Source organism: Oxyura jamaicensis, chromosome 1 (assembly GCF_011077185.1).
Source record: "Oxyura jamaicensis isolate SHBP4307 breed ruddy duck chromosome 1, BPBGC_Ojam_1.0, whole genome shotgun sequence".
Classification (NCBI taxonomy): Eukaryota; Metazoa; Chordata; class Aves; order Anseriformes; family Anatidae; genus Oxyura; species Oxyura jamaicensis.
The window spans coordinates 50227447-50250606 of record NC_048893.1 but is presented as its reverse complement, the minus strand read 5'-3'; the positions used below and the strand labels follow the sequence as shown (position 1 = coordinate 50250606).

Sequence of the window (23160 nt, the reverse complement as noted above, 5' to 3'; positions counted from 1 at the left end):
GACTTGGCAGAAATGAAGTTTAGTGAGAAAGAAATTAAATATTTTGTCCTGGAGTGGCATGGTGTTTGAATGAAATGTACCACAGAGTGAAGTGTTTGACAGGAATCAACAGATAGTTATAACTTTTGGCCAGACCGTAGTACTTGCTCTCATATGTCCTTTTATATTGTGAGTATCCACAGGGTTAACATTCAGCATATGATGCCTTCTTCCTCACCACTCATCCCCCACTCCCACCACCCCAAATTCCTGAGCAATCATTTAACCTACAGGATTTAGCCTACAGTAGGAGAAGTATTTCTTCTTGTGGCACACATTGCTCAAAAGGAGACTTTGTCAGCCTATTTGAAATAATCATAGAATGCTATTGAACATTGTACTTTGGATTAAAGTAGTGTTTCATTTGTCTTAAGTTTTTGATTTACTTTCTTGGAGCAAACAAGCACTTAACTGCACTATACAAATATATTCACTGAAAACTAACAAAGTAGAAAGCAAAGACATCACTTGTATTCTATAAAGAAAACAATTCGAAAGATTAATTCTAAGTGTTTATTTATTTACTCTTATTGCATATTGCCTTATTCTTCAAAAACTATTTGGAATGTAGACATGGGAGCTATTTTGTAAACTCTGTTGGAAAAGGGGCCATTCATAGAATCATAGAAACTGCTGTGTTCCTCTCATAGCATCATAGAATCATTGGAAGAGACCTTCAAGATCATCTGGTCCAACCATCTATGGTTGATATACTGATAATACCAATATATATGGTTGATATACATGATATACTACCAATATCCCCCACTAAACCATATCCTTAAGTGCCAGGTCCAACCTTTCCTTCTTTACTGATGATGTTAAAGACTGAGAATGACATAAATCGCCTGCATCATTGAAGGTAGCAGAAGTCTGGAGAAACAAGTTAAACAAATCCAGGCAGGTGATCTGCTGGGTGAATCTTTTTTAAAATGCAAAGAATTCCACACACTATTCTGTGAAATTGTAATGTGGAAATATTTTTGAAAATAAAATTGTTGATTTTTTTTATCCTCCCATTCTCCATATTCTATTGTCATTTCCAGGGGCTAGTCATGAGTCTATTGCGTGATTTTTTGATATTAATTTTCTTTTGCTTATTTATATCCTGTTGGCTATTTTTGCTATTTTATCTTAAAATGCAATATGAATAAAAGCACTATATAAATACCAATAAAACAATTATTCTGGCTAAACTGTTGGAGTCCTTCAAACAGTTAGTGAATTAATGAGGAAATTAAAGAAAAAAGGAAGTAGGTATAAAGAGTAAGTTTTCTGTAGTATTAAAAAGTAGTTTCACAGTTTTGTCAGGTGATTATTGATCTTGTGATTCTGAGGTCCATCATGTTTAGAAATGTTAGCTTCAACCCCCATCACAGCCAACATATTGGCCTTTCAGAGTTAAACTAGTTCTTTGACTTTGGAAATAAATATAAATATAGTCATATGCCTATGATACGTCTACAGTTTACACAGAACATAAAAACAAGCATTATCATTTTATTTGTTTCGTAATTCATCTCAGATTGCATCTTTTTTTCTGTTAGTGGATAATCTTAATAGAAATTGATCTCATTTTTAGCCTTAGTTTTTGTTTAATCTGTTATAGCCTTTGCATTAGTTATAATTTAGGACTGTATTTATGGGAAAATATGGACAGAAGCTCCTTAAGTTAGTACTGTCAAAATCTCTAGGCATAAACATAGAGCATATGTTCAAAAATCAATTATGCATTTATTTTTGTTGGCCAAAACAAAAGACAATATGGTATATTTTTATAATATGCTACATATATACATACAAGTGCCAAATGTGCTTTATATCAGCAGATATAATCTTAATGATAAATCTGTTTGTTTGTTTGTTTGTTTTTATTTTGGTCTTGTATATTTATACCTTTGAATCGTGCTTTTCTATTTTCGGTGGTATTTCTTTTCAACACTTAACACACTAAAAGTCATTTAATAGGTTGTGTAAGAAACAAAAACACAGTGGAGAATATTAAATTAATAACTGGCAAATATTGTGCTAAGAAAATATTTGTGAGAAAAAATTCAACCTGAATTTTAAAAGCAAAGAACTTTAATTGGGTTACGGTGCAAGTATAAAACAAAAGGATTTGATCTGTGTACTGCATTTTGATCTGTGTCTTGTTCCACACAATTGAGTACAACTGTGGAATATTAGTTTTCATGTTTAATGATGTTATTGATTTATTTTGCAGACATATCCACCAGAGAGGTAGAAACTCAAATAGCTAGAATTCAAGCTTGCAATTGAAATCTGACAGTCAGGCTTGGATCATATGACACGGTCTCCCACATTGTTCTCCTGGAGAAGCTGGAGACCTATTGTTTGGACAGGTACACTCTTTGCCGGGTTAAAAACTGGCTGGATGGCTGGGCCCAGAGAGTGGTGGTGAACAGAGTGAAATTCAGCTGGCAACCAGTCACCAGTGGTGTTCCCCAGGGGTCAGTGTTGGGGCCTATCCTCTTTAATATCTTTATTGATGATTTGGATGAGGAAACTGAGTGCACCCTCAGCAAGTGTGCAGACAACACCAAGTTGGGGGGAAGTGTCAATCTGCCAGAAGGTAGGAAGGCCCTGCAGAGGGATCTAGACAGAACGTGTCGATGGTCAGAGGCCAAAGGGGTGAGATTCAACATGGCTAAGTCCTGCACTTTGGTCACAACAACCCCATGCAACGTTAGAGGCCTGGTGCAGAGTGGTTGGAAAGCTGTGCAGAGGAAAGGGATCAGGGGTTGTTGGTCGACACTCACCTGAACATGAGCCAGCAGTGTGCCCAGGTGGCCAAGAAGGCCAACGGCATCCTGGCTTGTATCAGGAATAGTGTAGCCAGCAAGAGCTGCAAGGTGATCCTTGTATTCTGCTCTGGTGAGGCCCCACCTTGAGTATTGTGTTCAGTTTTGGGCCCCTCACAGACACTGAGGCTCTGGAGTGTGTCCAGATAAGGGCTATGAAGCTGGTGAAGGGCCTGGAACACAAGTCATAGGAGTGGCTGAGGGAACTGTGGTTGTTTAGTCTGGAGAAGGGGAGGCTCAGGGGAGACCTTATTGCTCTTTCCAGTTATGTGAAAGGAAGTTTTGGTGAGCTGGGGTTCGGTCTCTTCTCGCAGATATCTAATGATAGGACTAGAGGGAATGGCCTCAAGTTGCACCGGGGGAGGTTCTGGTTGGAAATTAGGAGAAATTTCTTCTCAGAAGAGTGGTTAGGCATTGGAATGGGTTGCCCAGGCAGGTGGTGGAGTCACCATCCCCAGGGGTGTTTAAGGAAATTTTGGATGTTTTTCTCAGGGACATGGTCTAGTGGGTGATATTGATAGGAGTACAGTTGGACCAGATGATCTTGGAGGTCTTTTCCCATCTTAATGATTCTGTGATTCTATATTCACTATTAATGTAAGATATTTAAATACCCAAATCATTCTTGGACATGTTGTACAACACAAATTAATTTGACTAATATTTGCAAGAAGTACTAAACTACTGCTCTCCCAGATCTATTGATTCTTTTGCAAATAGAGGAGAAAAATACTTAAGAAATGTGCCATTTTCATATACCTTTATATACCAACAAAGATGTAATCAATCTTTCACAGACCGAGTTTACTTGCAATTTGATTAAATGCCCATACTTAGAAAATAATTTAAAAACTAGTACATGAAAAGCTAGAAATATGATTTATATAGTGCAACTGAAGAATAAATTCAAAGAGGACTAGCTCGAATAATGTCTAATTTCACTGATTTTCACTGTTTTGCGTCAGACTTTCTCCTTTTTTCATAGTTACTCATTTCAACCATTCTACCCACAGACCCCAGGCAACTGCAGAACTCTATTATGTAATTGTTTTGTCTCTGCAGAGGTACAAACTTACCAGTTTTCTATATCTGACTTGTACGAATTCACAACTTCACAACCTTAAATGATTGCCTTTGGAATTCAACTTACTACAGTCTTCTTCTGGAAAAAAAAAAAAAAAAAAAAAAAAAAAAACTTTAATTTTAAACTTTTTTTTTTTTTTTTGAATCAAATATGTAGTGGTTATCAATATGAAAATAATCACTGCAATGAGATATGATAGTAGTTTGTGGGCAGGCATAACAGATAATGATACATTTAATTTGTTGCGTGCCTCTAAAGTTTGTTTGCGTAGATAATTCCTTAACATATGCAACCATCTGAAAGAGGAGATGAGGTAAAAAGGGTAACATATCTTAATCATGAAACAATAATAGAAAGATTGGTAAAAAGACATCAGCTATCGATGACAAGGGCATAGAATTTGTCTGGATTTAAATAAAAAATTAAAAACAAAATACTATAATCAAAGAACAGAGAATTCCAGAAGCAAGGAATGAAACATTAAAAATGAATCCTTTTTAAGACTTGAAATCAAATTTTATTGAAAATTTGAATGGAAGAAGAATAACCCTGGTTCACAGTTACCTTATAAATAAGAAGATTGGTTTTAGAATCACCAAATGATGTGACCACTACCCTAAGTAAGCTTTTCAAAATAACTGAAATACCATCCTTTTTTCTCTCGGAATTTCAAAGGTCTTGGAAGGCCTTCTTGTTTGGTAGTCTAAGGCTGTGCAAAGTCCTCTTTACTCAGGTTGCACAGTAAATTATCCAGATTTAGGATAACTGCTTCAAATTTTCAAGGTCAGAATTTAGTGCAATCTGAAATAGTCTGTGAATTGGAAAAGGTAGTCTGGTTTTATAAATTAGCCATTTTTGAAAGAATGAACATCAAGCTCTTTTCCGTTGAAGTAAAGAGAGCCTAAATGACTGAACCCTGTATAAGTGAAGCCAAATTCTTCAGAGGTATTTACTTACTGGGTAGGAGTAAAGCACTACTCTCACTTATCAGAGTGTATTGAAAGAACACGTGGTCAAAGAACTCATGGATGTATAAGAAAAATAGGTTATCTGTAGGTTGAGTTTGAAACATAATCTAAATTTTTTTTCATGAGAGAAAACTGAATTCTGTCTTAAAGAATTAAGAGACACCAAGACCTAATTCTGGCATCCTTCTTCGTTCCAAGCTATTAATTTAGTTTGTGAATGGTTCTATTATATCAAAAAATGAAATTGATTAACTGAAGAATAATTTCAAATAGCTTTGAGTTTTTTAACCCCAGATTTCAATGAAGAATATTAATCTATTCTGTACAACTCAGCAAAAACAAGTTTGGCAGAATCTGGCACCTTCATCAAGATATAAAATACTCATTTACTCAAAACCAGAAAATGAGACTATTCGTGGCCTTTAATATTTATTTAGGCCTTTATTCTGTATTTTAGGCCTCTAATTTGTATTTTTTTTTGGAGTTTTGCAGTCATTTTTAATAACTTGGGTTTATGGACAATGTTGGGATTAAAATAAATTAAAAATGAGAATTAGGGGATGCATCTTATTGAAAATAAAAGAACAAAACAAAACAACACTCTTAATCTGATTTATTTTAAATAAAATTATACAACACAGCATCTCCAAAGGTGTTTTGAGTGTGATTGCTCTGCAGGTGGCAGTTCTGATATATGACTTGAAAACTCTTGGAACAGTCTCTAAAACAGTTTAAAAGAGACTTTTTTAAAGTTATCAAAACTAAACTGATTTTATTGGTGCACTATTTGACTTTACTCATTTATACAGGCTGCATTAGAAAAGGAATGGCTAACTCTAGATTCCACACGTTTCACTTCAAAAACACTCCTGTTCTCAAACCAGCTGCACTGGCCAAAGGTATCGTGTCACAGCAACTACTATTCTATCTTTATTCATTCCTTAAAGATATGCTATTCTGAGGTGATTAATAAGACAATTTATTGACTTGAAAAAACACAATTGCTTTTAGAAGTCTCGGACTTCCTCCTCACCCCCAGATGCATTTTTTCTTCTAGATTTTTTTTTTTTTTTTTTTTTTTTTTTTTTTTCTTTGTTTTGGATTTATTTCAACACTTTACTTCACAGTAGCAGGAAAAAAAAGACAATGTTCTTCATCTGTACATTTGGCAATGGATTAAAAATTTCTAGTTGTCACCCTACATTAAAAATTCTGAGATGTGCATTATATGACAACAGCTGAATGTTTTCAGAACAGCTAAAGGTCATTGAGCTGTAATGTCTGCTTGTTACTTGATAAACTTTAAAGTTTTAGCTTTTTGTTTGGGAAGTTTTTTGTTGTTGTTGTTTTCTTCTTGCTCAAACAGTATTTCCCAATGTCCTAATGTTTTATTTCCTACAATTAAAAGAGAGAAATGTTATAAATGTATAATTTTTGATATTTAAGAACTTTAAGTATAATTAAAGTCACCTTTTTGCCCTGTTTATTTAATTGAAGGTAAGGTTTCTAATGAGCATAGCACTGTAAAGAATCCGTTCTGTTACAGTAATGGACTACAAACCCTTTTAGGTTTGAAGTCCTAGACATGTGCAGTCTCAGTGATGCTCAAAAGTCTGTTCATATGCATAACTGATGTTTTTTCGAGTAATTGTTTTCATGGTTTGTGACAAACTTGTAGGAATTAACTTTTTTTTTTTTTTTTTTTTTTAATATTATTATTACTTCTCTTGCTTAGAAGTATTCTAGGCCCTTAAATTCCAGTGAACATTCAAATAGTTTGCAGTTGTCACCACAAGCACTTTGGCAGTGTGTTGACAGACCACATTTATATTCACCAGAAAATCTCCACTTTCATAGAAGGTAAGTCACATAATTTGGGGGAGGTGGGGAGGAAGAGGTATTTGTTTTGTGGGTGTATTTTGTGTGTGTGTGTTTTCCCCAGTTAAGTTGATTTGGATTTGACAAAAATCAAAAGGAAGATAAATTGAGGCTGTTTTCTGATGCTTTTGCAGCTGTTGGTTAAAGTGACATTACTAGAGTTAAAACGTATTCACTGGTTAAAACCAGGTATACTAAAAACAGTTATTATTTTTCATTAATTAAGAGTATATGAATATATACATATATTTTATGGATTTGGTAATATATTATAAAACATTTTTTTCACATACATCATAACAATGTAGATGTTGAAATAGATTTCTAAGACTAGATAAAGATTAAAAAGGATTCTTTACAGAGCTGCATTCTTTCAGGGAGAAAGAACTGAAATATGCTTTGAGTAATTGAAATGTAAACATTTCAGATTAATAGCAGACTTTTATTAGTCTCTGAGATAAAGTCTTCCTGGAGTATTGAAATAGATTTATATGTACATATATACATATTTATATGTATATTTATGTATATATATATATAATTATGTGTGTATGTGTATATATATATATATATATAATTGACAAGCTTTAAAAGGCACAAACAAATTCCAGAATAATGAAGGCTTCAGAACAGTCTCCCAAGACCCTACCTTTCAGTACTATTCCTATACTGTTTTCAGCTCAGAGAAGGGAACGGTGTCACAGCTCTTCGACTTGAAAGAAAGAAAGAAATTTTCGTACAGGTCTGGAAAAGAAGAAAAAATTTCAGAAGAATGGTATGTTAAGCTTCAGTATTCTGCTTGTTCCAGAAATAGGTACAGTATATTTGGTTGTTGTGGTTTGCTTTTTTTTTAACTTCCACCTTTCAGTAATCTCTGCTTTCTACCAAAGTAAAAATTATTGTTACTTTCACAAATATCTGAGAGACCATCTTAATTATATTGCAATATTGTAATTTTAAATTAAATGTTGCAGGCCTCTATGTAATTCAGAATGTTTCATACCATGCAGTTAAGAAAAAAAACACTTGTATTCTCTTTGAAAAGTGATTTATATGATACGATGCAGATCTAATACTATCTGAAATTTTTAGTGACTTATTTTCTTCCCCTAGGGGTTTTAAAGACATTTCTACTGCACAGCTAATGCTGAAGAGGGCTCATAAAATGGAACCCAGAAAGTACAGTAGTAAGAAAGTAGGTAAGTCAACAGATAAGAATTATTCTAGTAATGATTCTAGTAATTATTCTAGTAATGATGTAATGTAATGATGTAATTCCTAAATCTCAAAATAGACTTCCTCTTTCAAGAAGTTTGTTTGCCCATAAGTAAACATTTATTTAAATAAAGGTGGAGTGTGATTCAGTGCAAACAAATCACACTTTAAGTTTCCATAAAGACCTCAATTTGTTTCAGCAATAAAAAAACAGGTTTTTAAAAACTCTGTGGTGGATTTTCAAATGAGCATTTGACAGCTATATTAAGTGGAAACATTGTTTCTTTTTGCTCATGTATCTCCTTTTCTAGTTGTGGAATATTTATTTCTGTATTCTGTGTTTCTTATGTTCTTATTTTGGTGGAAACAGGTTAAAATTATTGATTTAGGTTAGTTTTAATTTTATTTCCTAGGACTAAAATTTTGTCCTTAAAATAAAATTTGTGTAGTGTTATTCACATCTCCATAATTAGCTTGTTTGATTGTGCAAGAACTACATATGAAAATGGCAGTTTGATACATATGAAATGAAATTGTATTTTTTGTTTTGTTTTGTTTTTAAATATTCACTAGAGAAATAAATAGTACTTATGCAGCTTTCTGCAATTGACTTTTGGTTCTTCTCAGATTCTTCTTATGTCAAGGAACCTTTCTTAGAATATGCTACAATATATACATTACGATATGCTAATACAAATGTCAATGGACTGTGTTAAGAACAATAATTAATACAATACCACTAGTATAAGAAATGTTGAAATATTTAAGAGCCTGGATGACAATAGGACTGAGCTCTAAATTAATGATTATGTTAAATGTCCTTTGGAAAGTGTACTTTTATTTATGTTTATTTTTTTAAGTGGTCATTTATTTGTTAAAACTTTATCAGAAGCTACAGTTATTTTTTCCTCTTTTGTATAACTGCAAATCTCTTCTGTGTTAGGTTTTGAAAGTACTCAAAGACATTTTGCTCTTGGAAGGGAAAAACTTCAGCATACAAATAAAGTTATTAGAAGTGTTTCTTTGTACATTTTTTACAATTTAATTATCATTCCTAAGACTTAATAGATAAAAACAAATCCAGTTAAAAAAAATATGAAATGAACAAGCCATGCTTTATTGCTGTGAAAAGTGAAAAAAAAAAAAAAAGGATAAAAATTTTAAATGATTCTATTTAAATCTTGAAAGCTTCCCATGATGCCTTGCCACTTTAACCTAAAAAAAAAAAAAAAAAAAAAAAAAGTAGTGAATATGTGGTGTGCAGATGAGTTTCTGACATGTTCCATTTGGTGGCCTGTGTATAATTTTTTTAATGAAAAGAGCTTATTAGGTTAAATAATCTTTTCTCCATATACTCTCTGGTTTATTTTAGTAGTAATTAATCCAGTCATAAATGTTTGATTGACCAGAGCAAATTTACTATCCTATTTTTATTGTAATTTGTGTATTTTGTTGTGTTTTGAACATTTACTTTCATTTTGTTCAGATTATTCAATATGGCACGCACTGAGGTTTTTAATGTATCACTTGGAATATTCTCGAAGTATACCAGTAGTGATGGAAAAAATTTAAAAAACCCTTGCATAATGTTCTTATAGGTTCAAATATTCTCTTCCTGACACAAACTCATTAGGAATTTTTTTGTGATTTACATCTAGCACCAAAAAAATAAAAAATAATAATAATAAAAAAACTTTTTATATAGTTTTCCTGTACAGAATTCTCTGACAGTCATTAAAATAACGTTCTTTTTCTCAGATAAGCAGGAAGTGTAATTTCCAGAACCAGGAAACATGACTGAAGTGTTGCACAGTCAAGCCCTTTTCAATACAAAGATTATCAATCCAACCATTCTTTGTCATAAGGCACACTAACTTGTTTGGTCAGTAAGGACTAAATAAGATATTATCAATTAAAACAAGTATTTTTATCTTAAAGTGATGCTAAAACTCAGCTATTACACCAGAAAATTATCCTGATGGGACAATCCCATGTGAGAAGGATCTCCACAGTTATGTTTTACATCAACTACCTCTTCTGAAGCAGTGAGAGCAGGGAGCGTCATAGTCTCATGTAGTGTCTGGGGACTTTACAGAGGTAGAGTAGATACACCTTATCCTTAAGCTAGACAGCTCTAGATCAGGAAATTTCCAGTATTTCCTGATAACTGGTATCTTAACAGCTTCATCTGCTCTGAAATGAGCTTCTTCCTTATTGAAGCTTCATATTAAATCTTGTGGGTTTTCTTATTATTATTAATTCTGTTCTTTCTTTTGAATTTACATTTCTGTGTTATATTACAATCATTTGCTTTTTGGCTTTCTGATTAAAAATTCTTAAAGGTATAGTAATGACAGTAAAATAATTTTGTTAGCAATATAGATTTCCTACACTCTAAAAAATAGGTAACCAGAACCCGCTTAAGTGTGAATTAAAAGGAAAAAAGGCAATTTTCCATGCAATATCCATTTACTGGTATATATGTTTGACTCAAAAGCAAAATTTGAAGTTCAGAGAAAAGCAAAAATTTATCAACTAATAACAAATAAACTGATAGCTTTTATGCTAAGATGTTAGGATCATTCCACACATCTTTTAAGTGTGATTGAGCTCTTCTGTGGTAATGATCTTATTAATTGCAACTGATCTATCAGATGCCGACAGATTTTGCAGGAATACACGGCCTGTCAGAGTGTGTTGTCTGATTCCAAATGCCATCAAACTCCTTTGCCTGAAATTCAGAAATGCAATGTATTGAGTTAGTATCCATTCAATGTGTTTTGCAATTCCTCTTTAATATGGCCAGACATCTGCTGGTTTGAAACTTAAATCAGACAGCCATGAACAACTCGGACTCTGAACATCCTCAGGTGTGGGTATTTATTCCTTTATCCTGGTAAATTTCTATCGTCTCTTAGTACAACAATGCTAAACACAATGGGATTCATTTAGTTAATTATAGAAGTTAACATCTGCTTTCCTTTACGGAAACAAATAGCCACATTAAAGACTGTTAATTTCCTTCCAAATCAACAGGCTACTTGAATCTCACTGTGAAAAAATTTATAATTCTCCACTGTCTATACACAAAACCTAGAGTGACTGGCTGGAATACAGAGTCTAAACTGTAGAGATGTAAAAGTAACTGAGAAGTATCTTACCTCATATGTCTGGCAATGCACCTTTTCAGTAATGAAAAAATAAGAATACTAGCAAGTGGACTGAATCCTGTGGTTTGTATAACAAGGAAGAGCTTAAAGTAGCCTAACCTTATAATAGGGAGTGATTCAGGCAATGATTATATTACAATAGGCCCGTCCCAACAACTAATGGCTTTAAGGCCTGTTATACCCTAATCCACTACAGTAATGTATGCTTGTTTGTGTAGTTAAATAAAGTTGTGGCCTGTGTTTTAACCATACCAAATGTAGACTGTGTCTACTTCAACTACTTTTACTCTACAGTAATATAATACAAAAAGTGTGGGCAAGAAACTAGAAATTTTGCAGCCAAGTAAAACTGATATGAAGTCAGAAATAATCCTGTTTATAATGGGTGCATAAAATTCTAAAGAAATTCTAATTAAAAATCTAAACATAGTAGACATTAATGGACTCACTGTGATTAAAAAATCTCTAATAACAATTGTAGCTTCCTCAAGGTGCATTAGCACAGCAGTACAGAATTTCTTGCTTAACTTTGAATTTCTTTGGTTATGTGGATTTTGTATTAGCTTCTGAATTTTAACTTCTTTTTCTTTTAAGATAGCTGGAAGCCTTGTCTGGTTTTCAAGTTGTCACTACTACAGTGCCGTACTAAGTCTTGCTTAACCTTTCCCTCTCCAAAGGAAAACTCTCTTGGGAGAGACTGACAGCATGATATGATAATTCTTGATGTCATATGGGTATTAAAAAAAAAAAAAGGCAAAAAGCAGCTGAAGTGTGCCTTGACTCCCAGAAAAAGAGAAAAAATATAAAGATATTTCATAGAGGTTAGCAAATAATTTTTTATTTCTAGTTTAGAATTTAAGACAGCAATGCAATACCAATACAAAGCAAACAAAACAACAACTAACCACCACAAAAACACGAAGCCCACAGCCCCAGAACAGATGAACTGATTGTACAACATAATTTGTTGAATTAACAACAATCAAAATAAAAACAGACAGGATATTATTATTCCCTATTACACATTAAGTAAATGGCCATTGATCTATATTTTCCTAGTAGCAGAAGGAAAGCTACTTTTGTTATTGCTTTGTGTTCCATGTAGCAGAATAATCTGGGAACTCCAACGAGGGATGAGTATCCCATTGTTCTAATTGCTGTTCAATTATGGAACAAAATTTGGTCTTTCTTCCAAGGAATTTACAAATTGAATTATCTCATATATGCACATCTGTCACTGTGCTACTTTGATTTATCAACTCTTTTAAAGTTGACACAGATACATGTTTATGTTTTTCTAATTACAGATATTGCACAACTAAAAATGAACAACAAACATTTAATTTTTTTCAGTTTAACATATTATCATGAAGTTGTTTAGCAAATGTGGTGCCAGATCAGGCAGTAACTATTCCTTCCATATTGTTTCTATAACATTTATTGGGTTTGTCGAACTTATCTTCTGTATTTGGAGTCTGCCAAGCAATGTGCATTAAATTATATCCTTGGTTCTTAGATTGCCAGCTCAGATCATCATCTAGTAAGCCACATTTAAATGAGTGTGCCAGAATCCAAGAAGATATTTATATGATTTTGAACTATTGGATGCTTTCACAGTTCTCTGTGTGAAATCTAAAACATTTGATTGCCTGTCATCAAAGCATTTCCCTGTCTCTCTCAAAGACTGAAAAGTACTGGTATTATAAACTAATATTTATAATATTGCCTACATTTGGATCTAGGTAGAGAAGAAGACTCATTTTTAATAACAAAACAGCTGTAGGCAGTAGTTGAGGTGATCCAGGTAGGTACAAATTCAAGCAGTCTGGCACTGTGTTAAATCCCAGCAGATTACTTAATCATTTTGCAAAGAAGTGAAGATAAATCTTGTGACAGAAATCTCCTAGTAGAATAATTTCTATCATATCCCTCCCTTCCCAGGCAAGGGGAGGGGAGAGGAGAGAAGAGGAGACATTTTTAAAACATATTGGAACAACTTCAATAACCCCCAAAGGAAAATAGTGTGCTTTTGCAGAAATTATTTTGTTACTTGCAAATAGTTTGGAAATCTTCAATTATATTTTGTCTTAAATGGCTTTAATCAATTTTAACACTTTGTCTTTGGTTGTCCATTGAAGAAAGACAGTTGATGTTATTGCAACTACCTTTGTAAGTCAGAAGTATTTTTGTCAACTGTATCTGATCGACATTGTATCATGAGTGTAAGAAAAATTGGAGTAACAAAATATTTAGTATAGTTTCATCTGTGCATAGTGCTCATACAGCCATGTATCTTGCAAGTATAGAAAACACAATAGTAATTTGTAGTTTAGTTACAATATATTTTTAACTTTAACAACTGGAGATAACAAATGTAAGGTATTGCTGATTCTGCCTTGGAAAGATGACATGGACTAAATTACTTCCATCCATATTTTCCATTATTCTTTGATTAGTCCAGTTTTCTGATTGATGAGAGGTTAGCCCTATCAAGAGCATTCATTCAGCCAAAAGTTGCTACAATGTGGACTGACCAATACCATCATTTTTGACATGTTTTGTCAATGTATTATCTCTAAAAGTTTCTATACCCCATTAGAGTTCTTATTTATGCAGGCTTATAAGGTAAAGATGTATTATGTCTCCATCTTCATTATTTGTGTCAAGAGAGCAATTTTCTGAAGGAAAAAAAAAAAAAAAAAAAAAAAGTGGAACTCTCCACTTTTTTAAAGGAGCATTTTTTAAAAAGGATCTCTTTATGTTACATTACTTTGTAACTGAAATGTGTACTAGAAATGCAGAGATCTGTTCAAAACCAACTTTTTAAGTTGTTGTTAAATTTCATAAGAAACTGACTTAACAGAGCATTCCAATTCTTAATTTCCATAAATAAGGAAACAAAAACCAAACCAAACCAAAACAAAACACTATTGACTTTGCTGCAGTATTATGGGCCATGATATATCCATATAGAGATGCTCTTATAACCTCTCTCAGTAAACATGGATGATCTGCTACAAGGTCATCCAAGTAACAAGCTCAAAATGGAGCATCAGATATAATTAGTCTTGTAAATTTATTCTGTCTGAATGCTCTTTCAGTCTTCCCATCTCCTCTGGTTTCCTGCCATCTTTTCTGGCAGTGTCTCACATATTCAGTTTTGCTACATTTGCATTCTTAGTGAAAATTTAGATCCTTTCCTTACCACGTCTACTTCTTGCTTAATTGTGTTGCTAGGCTTTCCTTCATTGTTGTTATGTTCTAGTCTTTTTGAAAGCTTGCAGTCACCTTTGTAGACAAATTACTTCAACCTCATTGTTTCTCAGACAGTATTGAGTGTGTATTTGTCTGCTTATGCTATTGTCTTATTTTAACGATTTGAAACATTTTTCTTTCATTTTTCCTTTGTCTTTCTTTGACTCATGTAAGTGTCATACCTACAAAACCATAGATGCTTTTGCTCCTTGTTATATATCTGCTTTTCTTCCCAGTTCTATTTTTTCTTACTTTTTTTTTTCTTGAACTCACTGATTTCTTCTGCTCAGCACAGAATTTTCACATTCTTTATAAACCAGTGTTTCCCTTAAACTCTTACTTTCTCTCAGTGTAAAACAAACAGTTCTTCCTTCACTTAAGAAATTCATGAAAGTTGCCTTTCCTGATATGTGTGATTTTGCGTTAGTTCAGCTTTGTTAATTACTCTATTTTTACAGTTTAGGAACCTGTATTATTTGAATTTATATACATTCTGTGCTCAACTTTGCAACGTTTTCAAAATAACACATGACAGTAATCAAGATTTAGTTCTATGTCATTTAGATGAGCCTATAGACTTTTGGAGTCTTTATTTTGGTAAGGAGGGGACATGGAAGAGAGTTGGTTTATTATCTGCTAGTTTAACCTCAAAAATAAACTAGTAAAGTGTCTCATGTGCAAATAACATTTTTAGCTGCAAATAACTTGTTTTGAATGCTTATGAAAAAAAAAAAAGCTTATAGAAACAAACCTTGGTATATACTCTGTTAATATTTCTGATTGAATTTCAAGCTTTAAAAACAGGTTTTAAAATATTTTGTGCAAATATATGCTTTAGAATTTATTTTAGTTTGGAGATGAGCTAGCTAGCTAGCTAATGATCAATTGTGTTAAAAACCTGAAGAATAGTGACTTTGCTTCTCAGTTGCACATGTATTTATGTTTCTTTATTTTAGAAAATGTAATCCTTTGTGAATATAAAACCTACTCTTAAAGGTCTTTTCACTTATTAAGTGGCTAAAAGGTGAAAAACTGCTTGAAGGAATGAAGGAGCCAGGTCTGACCTTTGATTTTAACTTGTTCTTGTCGTCTAGACCCAGCTGTGTGCCTGGCGTTGTTCAAAAACAATGAAAATAAACATCTCCATGTGAAACCACCAAGGAAGACATGGCCTGCAAATGCTGGTTACTTTGAAGGTATGAACAAGAATTTCACTTTGTCTGTATGCATATAAGCATATATATCTTGTAATGTCTTTTAAGCAAGCCTACTTGAAATGTACAATGTGAAGAAATCGAAGCAGGCAGGAGTTTAAGGTCCTTATCTGTTCCTCAGTGTCTCAAGTTACAGCAGTGAAGCTTTTCAATTTCAATTCATTTGAAGGGGTGTGCTCCTTGAAATTAATTCATAATGAACCGGTGCCTAATTTATTTTTTTAATATTTTTATTAATTTACTTTCAAGAACATATGAGCATGCCACAGAAGTATAAAATAGCTGGAATATTTTTAATGAAATATCAATTCAAAATCTTTATTTCATAGTCACCTTTTTATCAAACTAGTTAATTCCTGATGATTCATAACATTATTTAAAGGAATTTAATTTAATAAATATTCCCTAAAAATCCAACATTTGACAGAATACAAGAAAAATAAAAACTTCAGTATGCAAATATAAGATTCCAAAAGTCCATAAATACCGTTTTAGTTCTTTTACTGTTGAGATGGATGGTAAAACTCTCCTTGATATCAATATGGCTAGGATAAGGCCTAGTTTGGCTATTTAAAATACCTTTGAGCATCTCTGGAGGCATTTTTTTAGGCTATTTTAGTTCCTTTTGCAACTCAATCCTGTGCTCAGCAAGCTGTCACCTCTGTCATTGTATCTTTTTCAATGACATAGACATATAATGCCTCATCATTCCCAACCCCACAAGGTAACAGAAAAAATGATAATACTCTGATACTCTCATTGTCAATACTCTGATAATACATTGTCTAAATGGTGATAGAAGTTAGAACTTTACTTAGGCAGGTGTGCAACTGAGCTGAGTATACCTGAACTGGAATCTTGTCAATTAACCTAGCCATATGCAAGTCCAAATTTGCCTCAAATTCACGAGTCCATGCTCAGATTTGTCTGGAAGCAATTCTTGGAAAATTCTGAAGGGGAAAAATGAGTTTGCACCTATGTTTGCCTTGCATTCAAGCTCACCATCTCTTGGGGTGTACAAGGAAAGATTGCACCTGGTGCTTAGGGACATGGTTTAGTGGGGGACATTTGTAGTAAGGTGATGGTTGGACCAGATGATCTTGAAAGTCTCTTCCAACCTTAATGATTCTATGATTCTATGAATTTACATAGAATATGAAGAGTCTGTGTATATGGTGCCTTATTTAGTATTTCCATTTTATCGTATCTGTTCCAGTGGCATATCCTCATATGCCACCATATGCAAAAGCCATCATATGCTGAATAAATAGGACATACAGACTGCCTGGAAACAAAGAAACAAACAAACAGAAACATGGATGTCCAAAGCCTAGAAGCAGTAGTGTGACTGTTCAAAGCCATATCAAAGAGAGAAACTTAATCTCAGGCTCCGTACCCTGAAGTCAATGCAGGTTTAGCCTACTTTACCTGCCACTGGTTTATCTGTTTCTGCCTTTAGGCATTTGGTTCATTGTGGAAAGCCAGTGTATGTATGCAAAATATTATTGAAATTTACATCAAAATTTACATCAAAATGCAAGCACTGCAAGCATGCTTCGTTTTTAATGTCAAGGAAGATTGTACTCCTTTGGCCAGCTGATAAACATTATTTTTTTGTCAGTAACTTTATGTTGGGAGCTTACATGCAACCTGCAGAGCCTTCAAGAAGACAAGCAATGCTATTCTGCTTGATCAGAATGTAAAATTGTTCTTCTACCTGAGGTATTGATACTATAGATGATATGGCCAGAAAACACTAGGTTGTGAATTAGAATCAAGGGTGCAGTACAGAGTGTTTACTAATATGTAGATAATGTCAACCTGAGATGCTGTCGACCAGAATTCAGAGCTTCTAAATTTAGAATTTGGATAACATTTTGTATGTTATCCACTATCCACCTGTACAGTGATTTCAGAGTTGTGTTACCAGGCATTTCTGCCCTCATTCACAGAATAACTTGTTTCCTATTTCCCCTCTAACACCTTTTGACCATTTCTTCCTCTCTTGCTTGGAAAAAATTGCCTTGTGTCTGTTCCAGAGTGGGAGTTATTTCTGCAACAAGAAGTTGGAATGATTTTACTCTGTATCTATAAATCTTGTGGACGACATATTCTAAATCAAGAGAGAATACAGACAAGTTCATTGCATGGTAGAAATAAACTTCCTCTATTTAAGCCCTTTTACCTTTACAGACAGGTAGCTAGTACTCTGGCAGAACTCCACTCCATCTCCTTCATAAATTACTAAACAAATATATATATATTAAAAAAAAAAAAGTTTCCCACATTTTTTCTTTAAAGAGGGAAATGAGAGAAGAGACCTTAGCATCAATAGTAAGTACACATGTGTTATCTGTTAAATAGCAGAATCACTACTTTTGAAAGGGGATGCCCTCGGAAGTGAAACAATTAGACCAGTTTTAGGTTTTCAAACTGGAACACATCATGGTAATGAATATTTAGGAGGTAATCTAGTTAAAGTGTAGGATGAATGTCTTTCGTCTTCATTGTGTCTTCAGTTTGTGTTTAACTATACAAGTAGAAAAATAAAAATAAAAATAGAAGCTAAAAGTAAAGGGTAGAAAGCAATGAGCTTAATATCTGATTTTTATGTGCAAAGCGTCTTTATGGCTTAATTAAACAGTAGGTATCATTTATATTTTCTTATATGTTATTTTGAGGAAGTAATAAAATATCAGCTGCAAATATAACTATTGTATTTGTACAGGTATGATTTTCTGATGTTTATTGTTTTAGACATTAATGAATGGTATACACTTATTAGACAATGGAAATATAGCAAATGAAAACCTGGATTTTGTTTGAATATGAATCTATTGAACATAAAGAGAAAACCTTGTAATGAAATAATGTCATCCTCTCCTGAACTTATTAAAATGAATCAATTCTGAGATAAAGGATATGTTCAATCATAATTTGCCTTTTCATCCAGCCTACAGGGTTGTATAATATACCTGCAATATCTAAACATAGTGAAGATACGGTGTTGATTTAATATGCAACATTCTTTGCTTCAAATTAAATGAATAACAAATGAAATGAATAAATGTTTAATTATCATTTTATTAATTTTTTTTTTAGTTCTTGAAAATACTCCCTAGAAATAAAAATTTTCATTCTCCAAATCTTGATACAGACAAGATGTTATTAAACCTAAAATATAGTGATGCTATATGAAAGATTTTAAACAGGCTTTCTGATTGTTCACTGTATGTTGATAATTTATGCATATTATTCTTATATTTTTTTTGAAATTAAAAATATATATGCTGGAGCTTTAGTTTTAAGTCTCTTGCTTATTTCTCGCTTCAAATCTATTTTTGATTTCTGAGAAATTAATAACAATAGGTGAAAGAAATAACCGTATAGACTTATTTGGCTAAACTTTTACAAAATAGGCTTGAAGAATTATTTCTTTATGAAGATCATACTGCTTCAAAAATCAGGAGGAACTGATATGCAAAATAAATGTTGACATCAGATTCTGAAAACTTGTGGAAAGCTTTTATCCCATGGGACAATTCATATCTTTAATTTGACATATGCATTGTAGGAAAACAGCATGGTTGAAGAGATATATGAAAATACATCTTTCAAAACTTGAGTGACATCATAAATTTTTATTAAATTTTGGAAGTCCTCATGTTTTGCTCACGGATGTTATGATAATCCCAAAAGGAGACCATTATTTCACATTTGAGTCCAATAGCACACAAGTTAGTCAGAGACAAACTGCTTTGCATTACATGCTTCATCAGCACATATGGAAATGTTCCTACAGACAATATACAATTTAAAAATACAAGCAACATGTGAAGGCACAGGCCATGGGATGGTAATTAAATGTGTTTATATGTATGTCTGTAGATGTATGTATGCGTTAACATATGTACACACATGTGTTCATACACACATATATGCATATATTCTGAATAATAGATATGAGTTGAATAGTGTAGTAAATTATTAACAATTACTCTTTAATATCATTTGCAGTATCAACATGCATTTTGCAATGTGATTGCTTTCTCTCAAGCTGCTGTTTCGGTTTCTTTAAAATTAATTTATTGTATGTAGTCATACAGATTTATGAAAACTTCTATTTAAATAAATAGCATTTTTGGACCATAGTTATATGTTGTGACATTAGCCTCATTAGGTTATAATGTAAGTCACGGAATATGCAAGTGTGCTTACTATTTCTCTTAAGAAACTATGTCTTGATCAAAAAATGAAAACCTCATTTCCAATGATTTGGTGGACATTTCCTGGGATTATATGTATTACATTGCTTCTTTTGGTGTGATGGGGTTAAGCTTCCAGCCAAGTTGTTAAGTTTCAGTTAGCACTAGTTAGATGATTAAAAAAATACATGCTTGTTTACTATTGCGATGAACATGCTTGGGTATTTTGGTATATTTTTTTTGATAATGACATTTCAAAGATCTCAAAATTTTGGAAAAGTTATAAGGAACACAGAAAATGTTCATCATTTCCTATTTTGCAGCAAAACATATTTTTAGAAAGCTTTCTAACTGCTTCTTTTGTTATCTGGAGGCTATTTCAGTCATTGATATAATGTAAAATACTCTAAATGATTTTGGACAAAGTAGATTAGGAATTGAAGGAAGAATCTATCTTTGACAGCTCTTTTCTTGGGAAGTTCCAATTAGTCCTGGCTGTATGTGTAACAGAGCATCTCCACCAGCTGTGGGTCTGTAATTACAGGGTGTGTAATTCCATTCATACAAAGGACGGATATCTACTTTTACCAACCAACAGTGTGACTGCTTTGTCCTAGCACAGAAGGAGCCCCTGGGCCTAGCACTTATTTATTTATTTATTTATTTATTTATTTATTTATTTATTTATTGCTACAAGCTTTGGAAACAGTATACAACTTTTGGAGTAATCTTTATTCCATATACCTCAACAATTTTGGTGGGTTATCCAAATAATTCCTGTTCAGTGGAATTGGAAGCTGGATTCCAATCTTGAGAGCAAGTTGGAAGAATGCAGTTGATCACCTGGGAGTCCAGTCAAGTTACCTAAATTGTGTATGATTTGTATATGATTCACTTACAGTTTTTCAGAATTTCATGAACTATGTTCTAATTAATTTTGTAGGTAAAGTGATTTATTAGCACATATATTTATTTTTAGTCATAGCCATATGCATATCCATCAGTGACACATTTATACCATACAGTTTAAAGAAGTGGAAAGAATATAACTTGGTTTTACTCAGGAATGTACACAGTGACCATTGCCAGGAACTTTAACTTTTTTTAAAATGCATTGGATTATATTATCAGGATATGTTTACTGTAATTTGGGAACCTGTCATTCTGATTGGCAATAATATATTTCCTGTCATTTTATTCATACTGGTGACTAACCAGTAAAAAGCAAAAAACATAATGGATACTATATTAAAAATATTTCACAAATATGACTTTGATAATGATTTTTTTTCAGGTGACTTTTAATTATTCGTTTCTCTTCAGATTGTCAGTAGAAATAATACTTATTTTTTTATACTATTACAAGAAGAAGAGGTAAAACGATCTTCTGGTTATGTCATATGATTGAAAGATAAGTATCAAGAATGCATTTAAATTTGTCTGTTTTTCAGCTTTCTGATAGTTCACAATTATGAAATTCTTTGCAGTTTCAGATGAAAAAAATGTAGCAAAGCATTCTTATAGTTCATTATTACCAGTGCTCATTGAAAAATAGAACTTGAGACTTTGAGATGTGGTAATTTAAGTGGTAATTTGAGTTAATTATATGAGCTTATTGAAATATTTCTACGTAATGATAAACACAATTTCTTAGATATTCTGTATTACCAACACTGAAGAAAAAAATATGGTAAATAGAGTTGATACTGATTCTAATCACTGATGCTTTTAAATATATGCATGAGAGTTAAGAGAAAGCACTGAGAGTGAAATGCTAATATTAATCTTTTTGTATGCGTTAAATATTTTATTACGTGTTATTTAAGGACATCCAATGTGTTCAACAAAATTAAATGTACACTAAACTGTAGTTAATAGGCATTTGTTAGCTGTTTTCATCTTTTTTAAATGAGCTATTTTCAATGGAAAAATGGCATCAGCTCCCAGGAAACACATACATTATTTGTAAACATCCATTTTTTAAGTTTAGTCATCATTAATTTAGCTGTGGTCTGAAAAGGATCAATAACCACTTTCTAAATCTAGTCTTGCTGCAGTTCTACTGGCTGAATTGCCATGTTTACAGTAAAATGCACTTATTACATATCTCTCAGGCTTCAAATTTGTATGCCAGATTAGGGAAGCAGTTTCTAAACCATGTGGCACTGACAAAAATGACAGAATAATGCATTTCCAGAGAATCTAAGGTCTATCCTGAAATGTGATGAAAATGTGTTACAGAAACCTGTAATGTGGAAGGAAATCTATCTTTTAAAATCAGAACTCTATGGCTTTGTTTCTTATTATTTAGTGTGAGCTCACACAACAGAACTCTCACATTGAAATATTTTCTCATTTTAAGGAATTAATGGCTCTCCACCAGCCCTTTAACATGTAAAATGAGTAGGTTACTTATGTCCAGTACATCCAAAAAGAGCCAGGATAAAATAAACATAAGGAGTTGGATATCTTGGAAAAAATCTGTCATGGGTTTGGGTTAATCATCTCCAGAAGAAATTCAACTTGATGCCTGAAATGTAAGACTTCTTGGAGAAAGCAGTAAAGCCTGAGGCAGTGTTGATCTGAAGGAGTGCTCTCCATGGGTCAGAGCTGCTCTGCTGGCAGAGTGCAAACCCAGTTCACAGCAGCGGTACACTGAAAAGTTGTAAAAGACTGCAGGGGCCTTACAGTGCACGCACTCAAGCTTCAGTTACATAGTTTTAGTGGCCCAGTTTCTTATTATAAAACAAAACTAAAAAATAAAATCTGTGCCTAATTTTCCAGTCTCCTGTCCATCAATGATAATGTAGGCTTTTTCTCTATTCCTAGAATGAAGCAATCCTGAAATAATGTAAGTTTAAAAATGAATAAATAAAATGTAATTTATGTGCATTCATGTAGTAAACTTCAGCATTTGGATATTTATAAATGATCTAGGCATATGACATTTTTATTACAATTTTTGCTTTTTACATTCAATTAAAAAAAAAAAAAAAAAAAAGATGAAAAGAGAAAGAGAGAGAGAAAAAGATTTTCTCTTTGCCTGAAGTTCCTAAAGAGGAAGTTCAGGAATACATTCCAATTTAGTATTATAAATCTCACTGTGGTTCTAGTCTTCAGTATTCCACTATTCTACTATTAAATATTTCTGATTTTGACCACATATTTCACCTGCTCGTGTATTATCTCTTTGTTCTTGCCTCTACTGTTTTGCAGAGTTGCAATTTGTGGTGGTATCAGGACTTTATTAATGCACTGGAAATAAATGTGTTTGTTCCAAAAATCTTCTGAAACTTGAAATTTATACAAC

The 23160-nt window shown here is 32.8% G+C and overlaps 1 protein-coding gene across 19 annotated transcripts in view; it reads left to right on the top strand.

Annotated features, from left to right (window-relative positions):
* Nucleotides 1-23160, top strand: part of LRRIQ1 (leucine rich repeats and IQ motif containing 1) — a 111796-nt gene that overhangs the window by 49500 nt on the left and 39136 nt on the right. For 10 of the 19 annotated variants that reach the window (XM_035338121.1, XM_035338052.1, XM_035338058.1 and 7 more), the window contains 5 exons: nucleotides 5723-5812; nucleotides 6649-6773; nucleotides 7471-7605; nucleotides 7905-7990; nucleotides 15526-15627. In XM_035338121.1, the coding sequence (XP_035194012.1) occupies nucleotides 5723-5812; nucleotides 6649-6773; nucleotides 7471-7605; nucleotides 7905-7990; nucleotides 15526-15627 (538 nt within the window). Of the gene's footprint in view, nucleotides 1-5722; nucleotides 5813-6648; nucleotides 6774-7470; nucleotides 7606-7904; nucleotides 7991-15525; nucleotides 15657-17266; nucleotides 19031-19064; nucleotides 19629-19662; nucleotides 19899-23160 lie in introns of those variants that run through there. The other 9 variants (XR_004754247.1, XR_004754248.1, XM_035338063.1 and 6 more) reach the window with 8 other exon arrangements.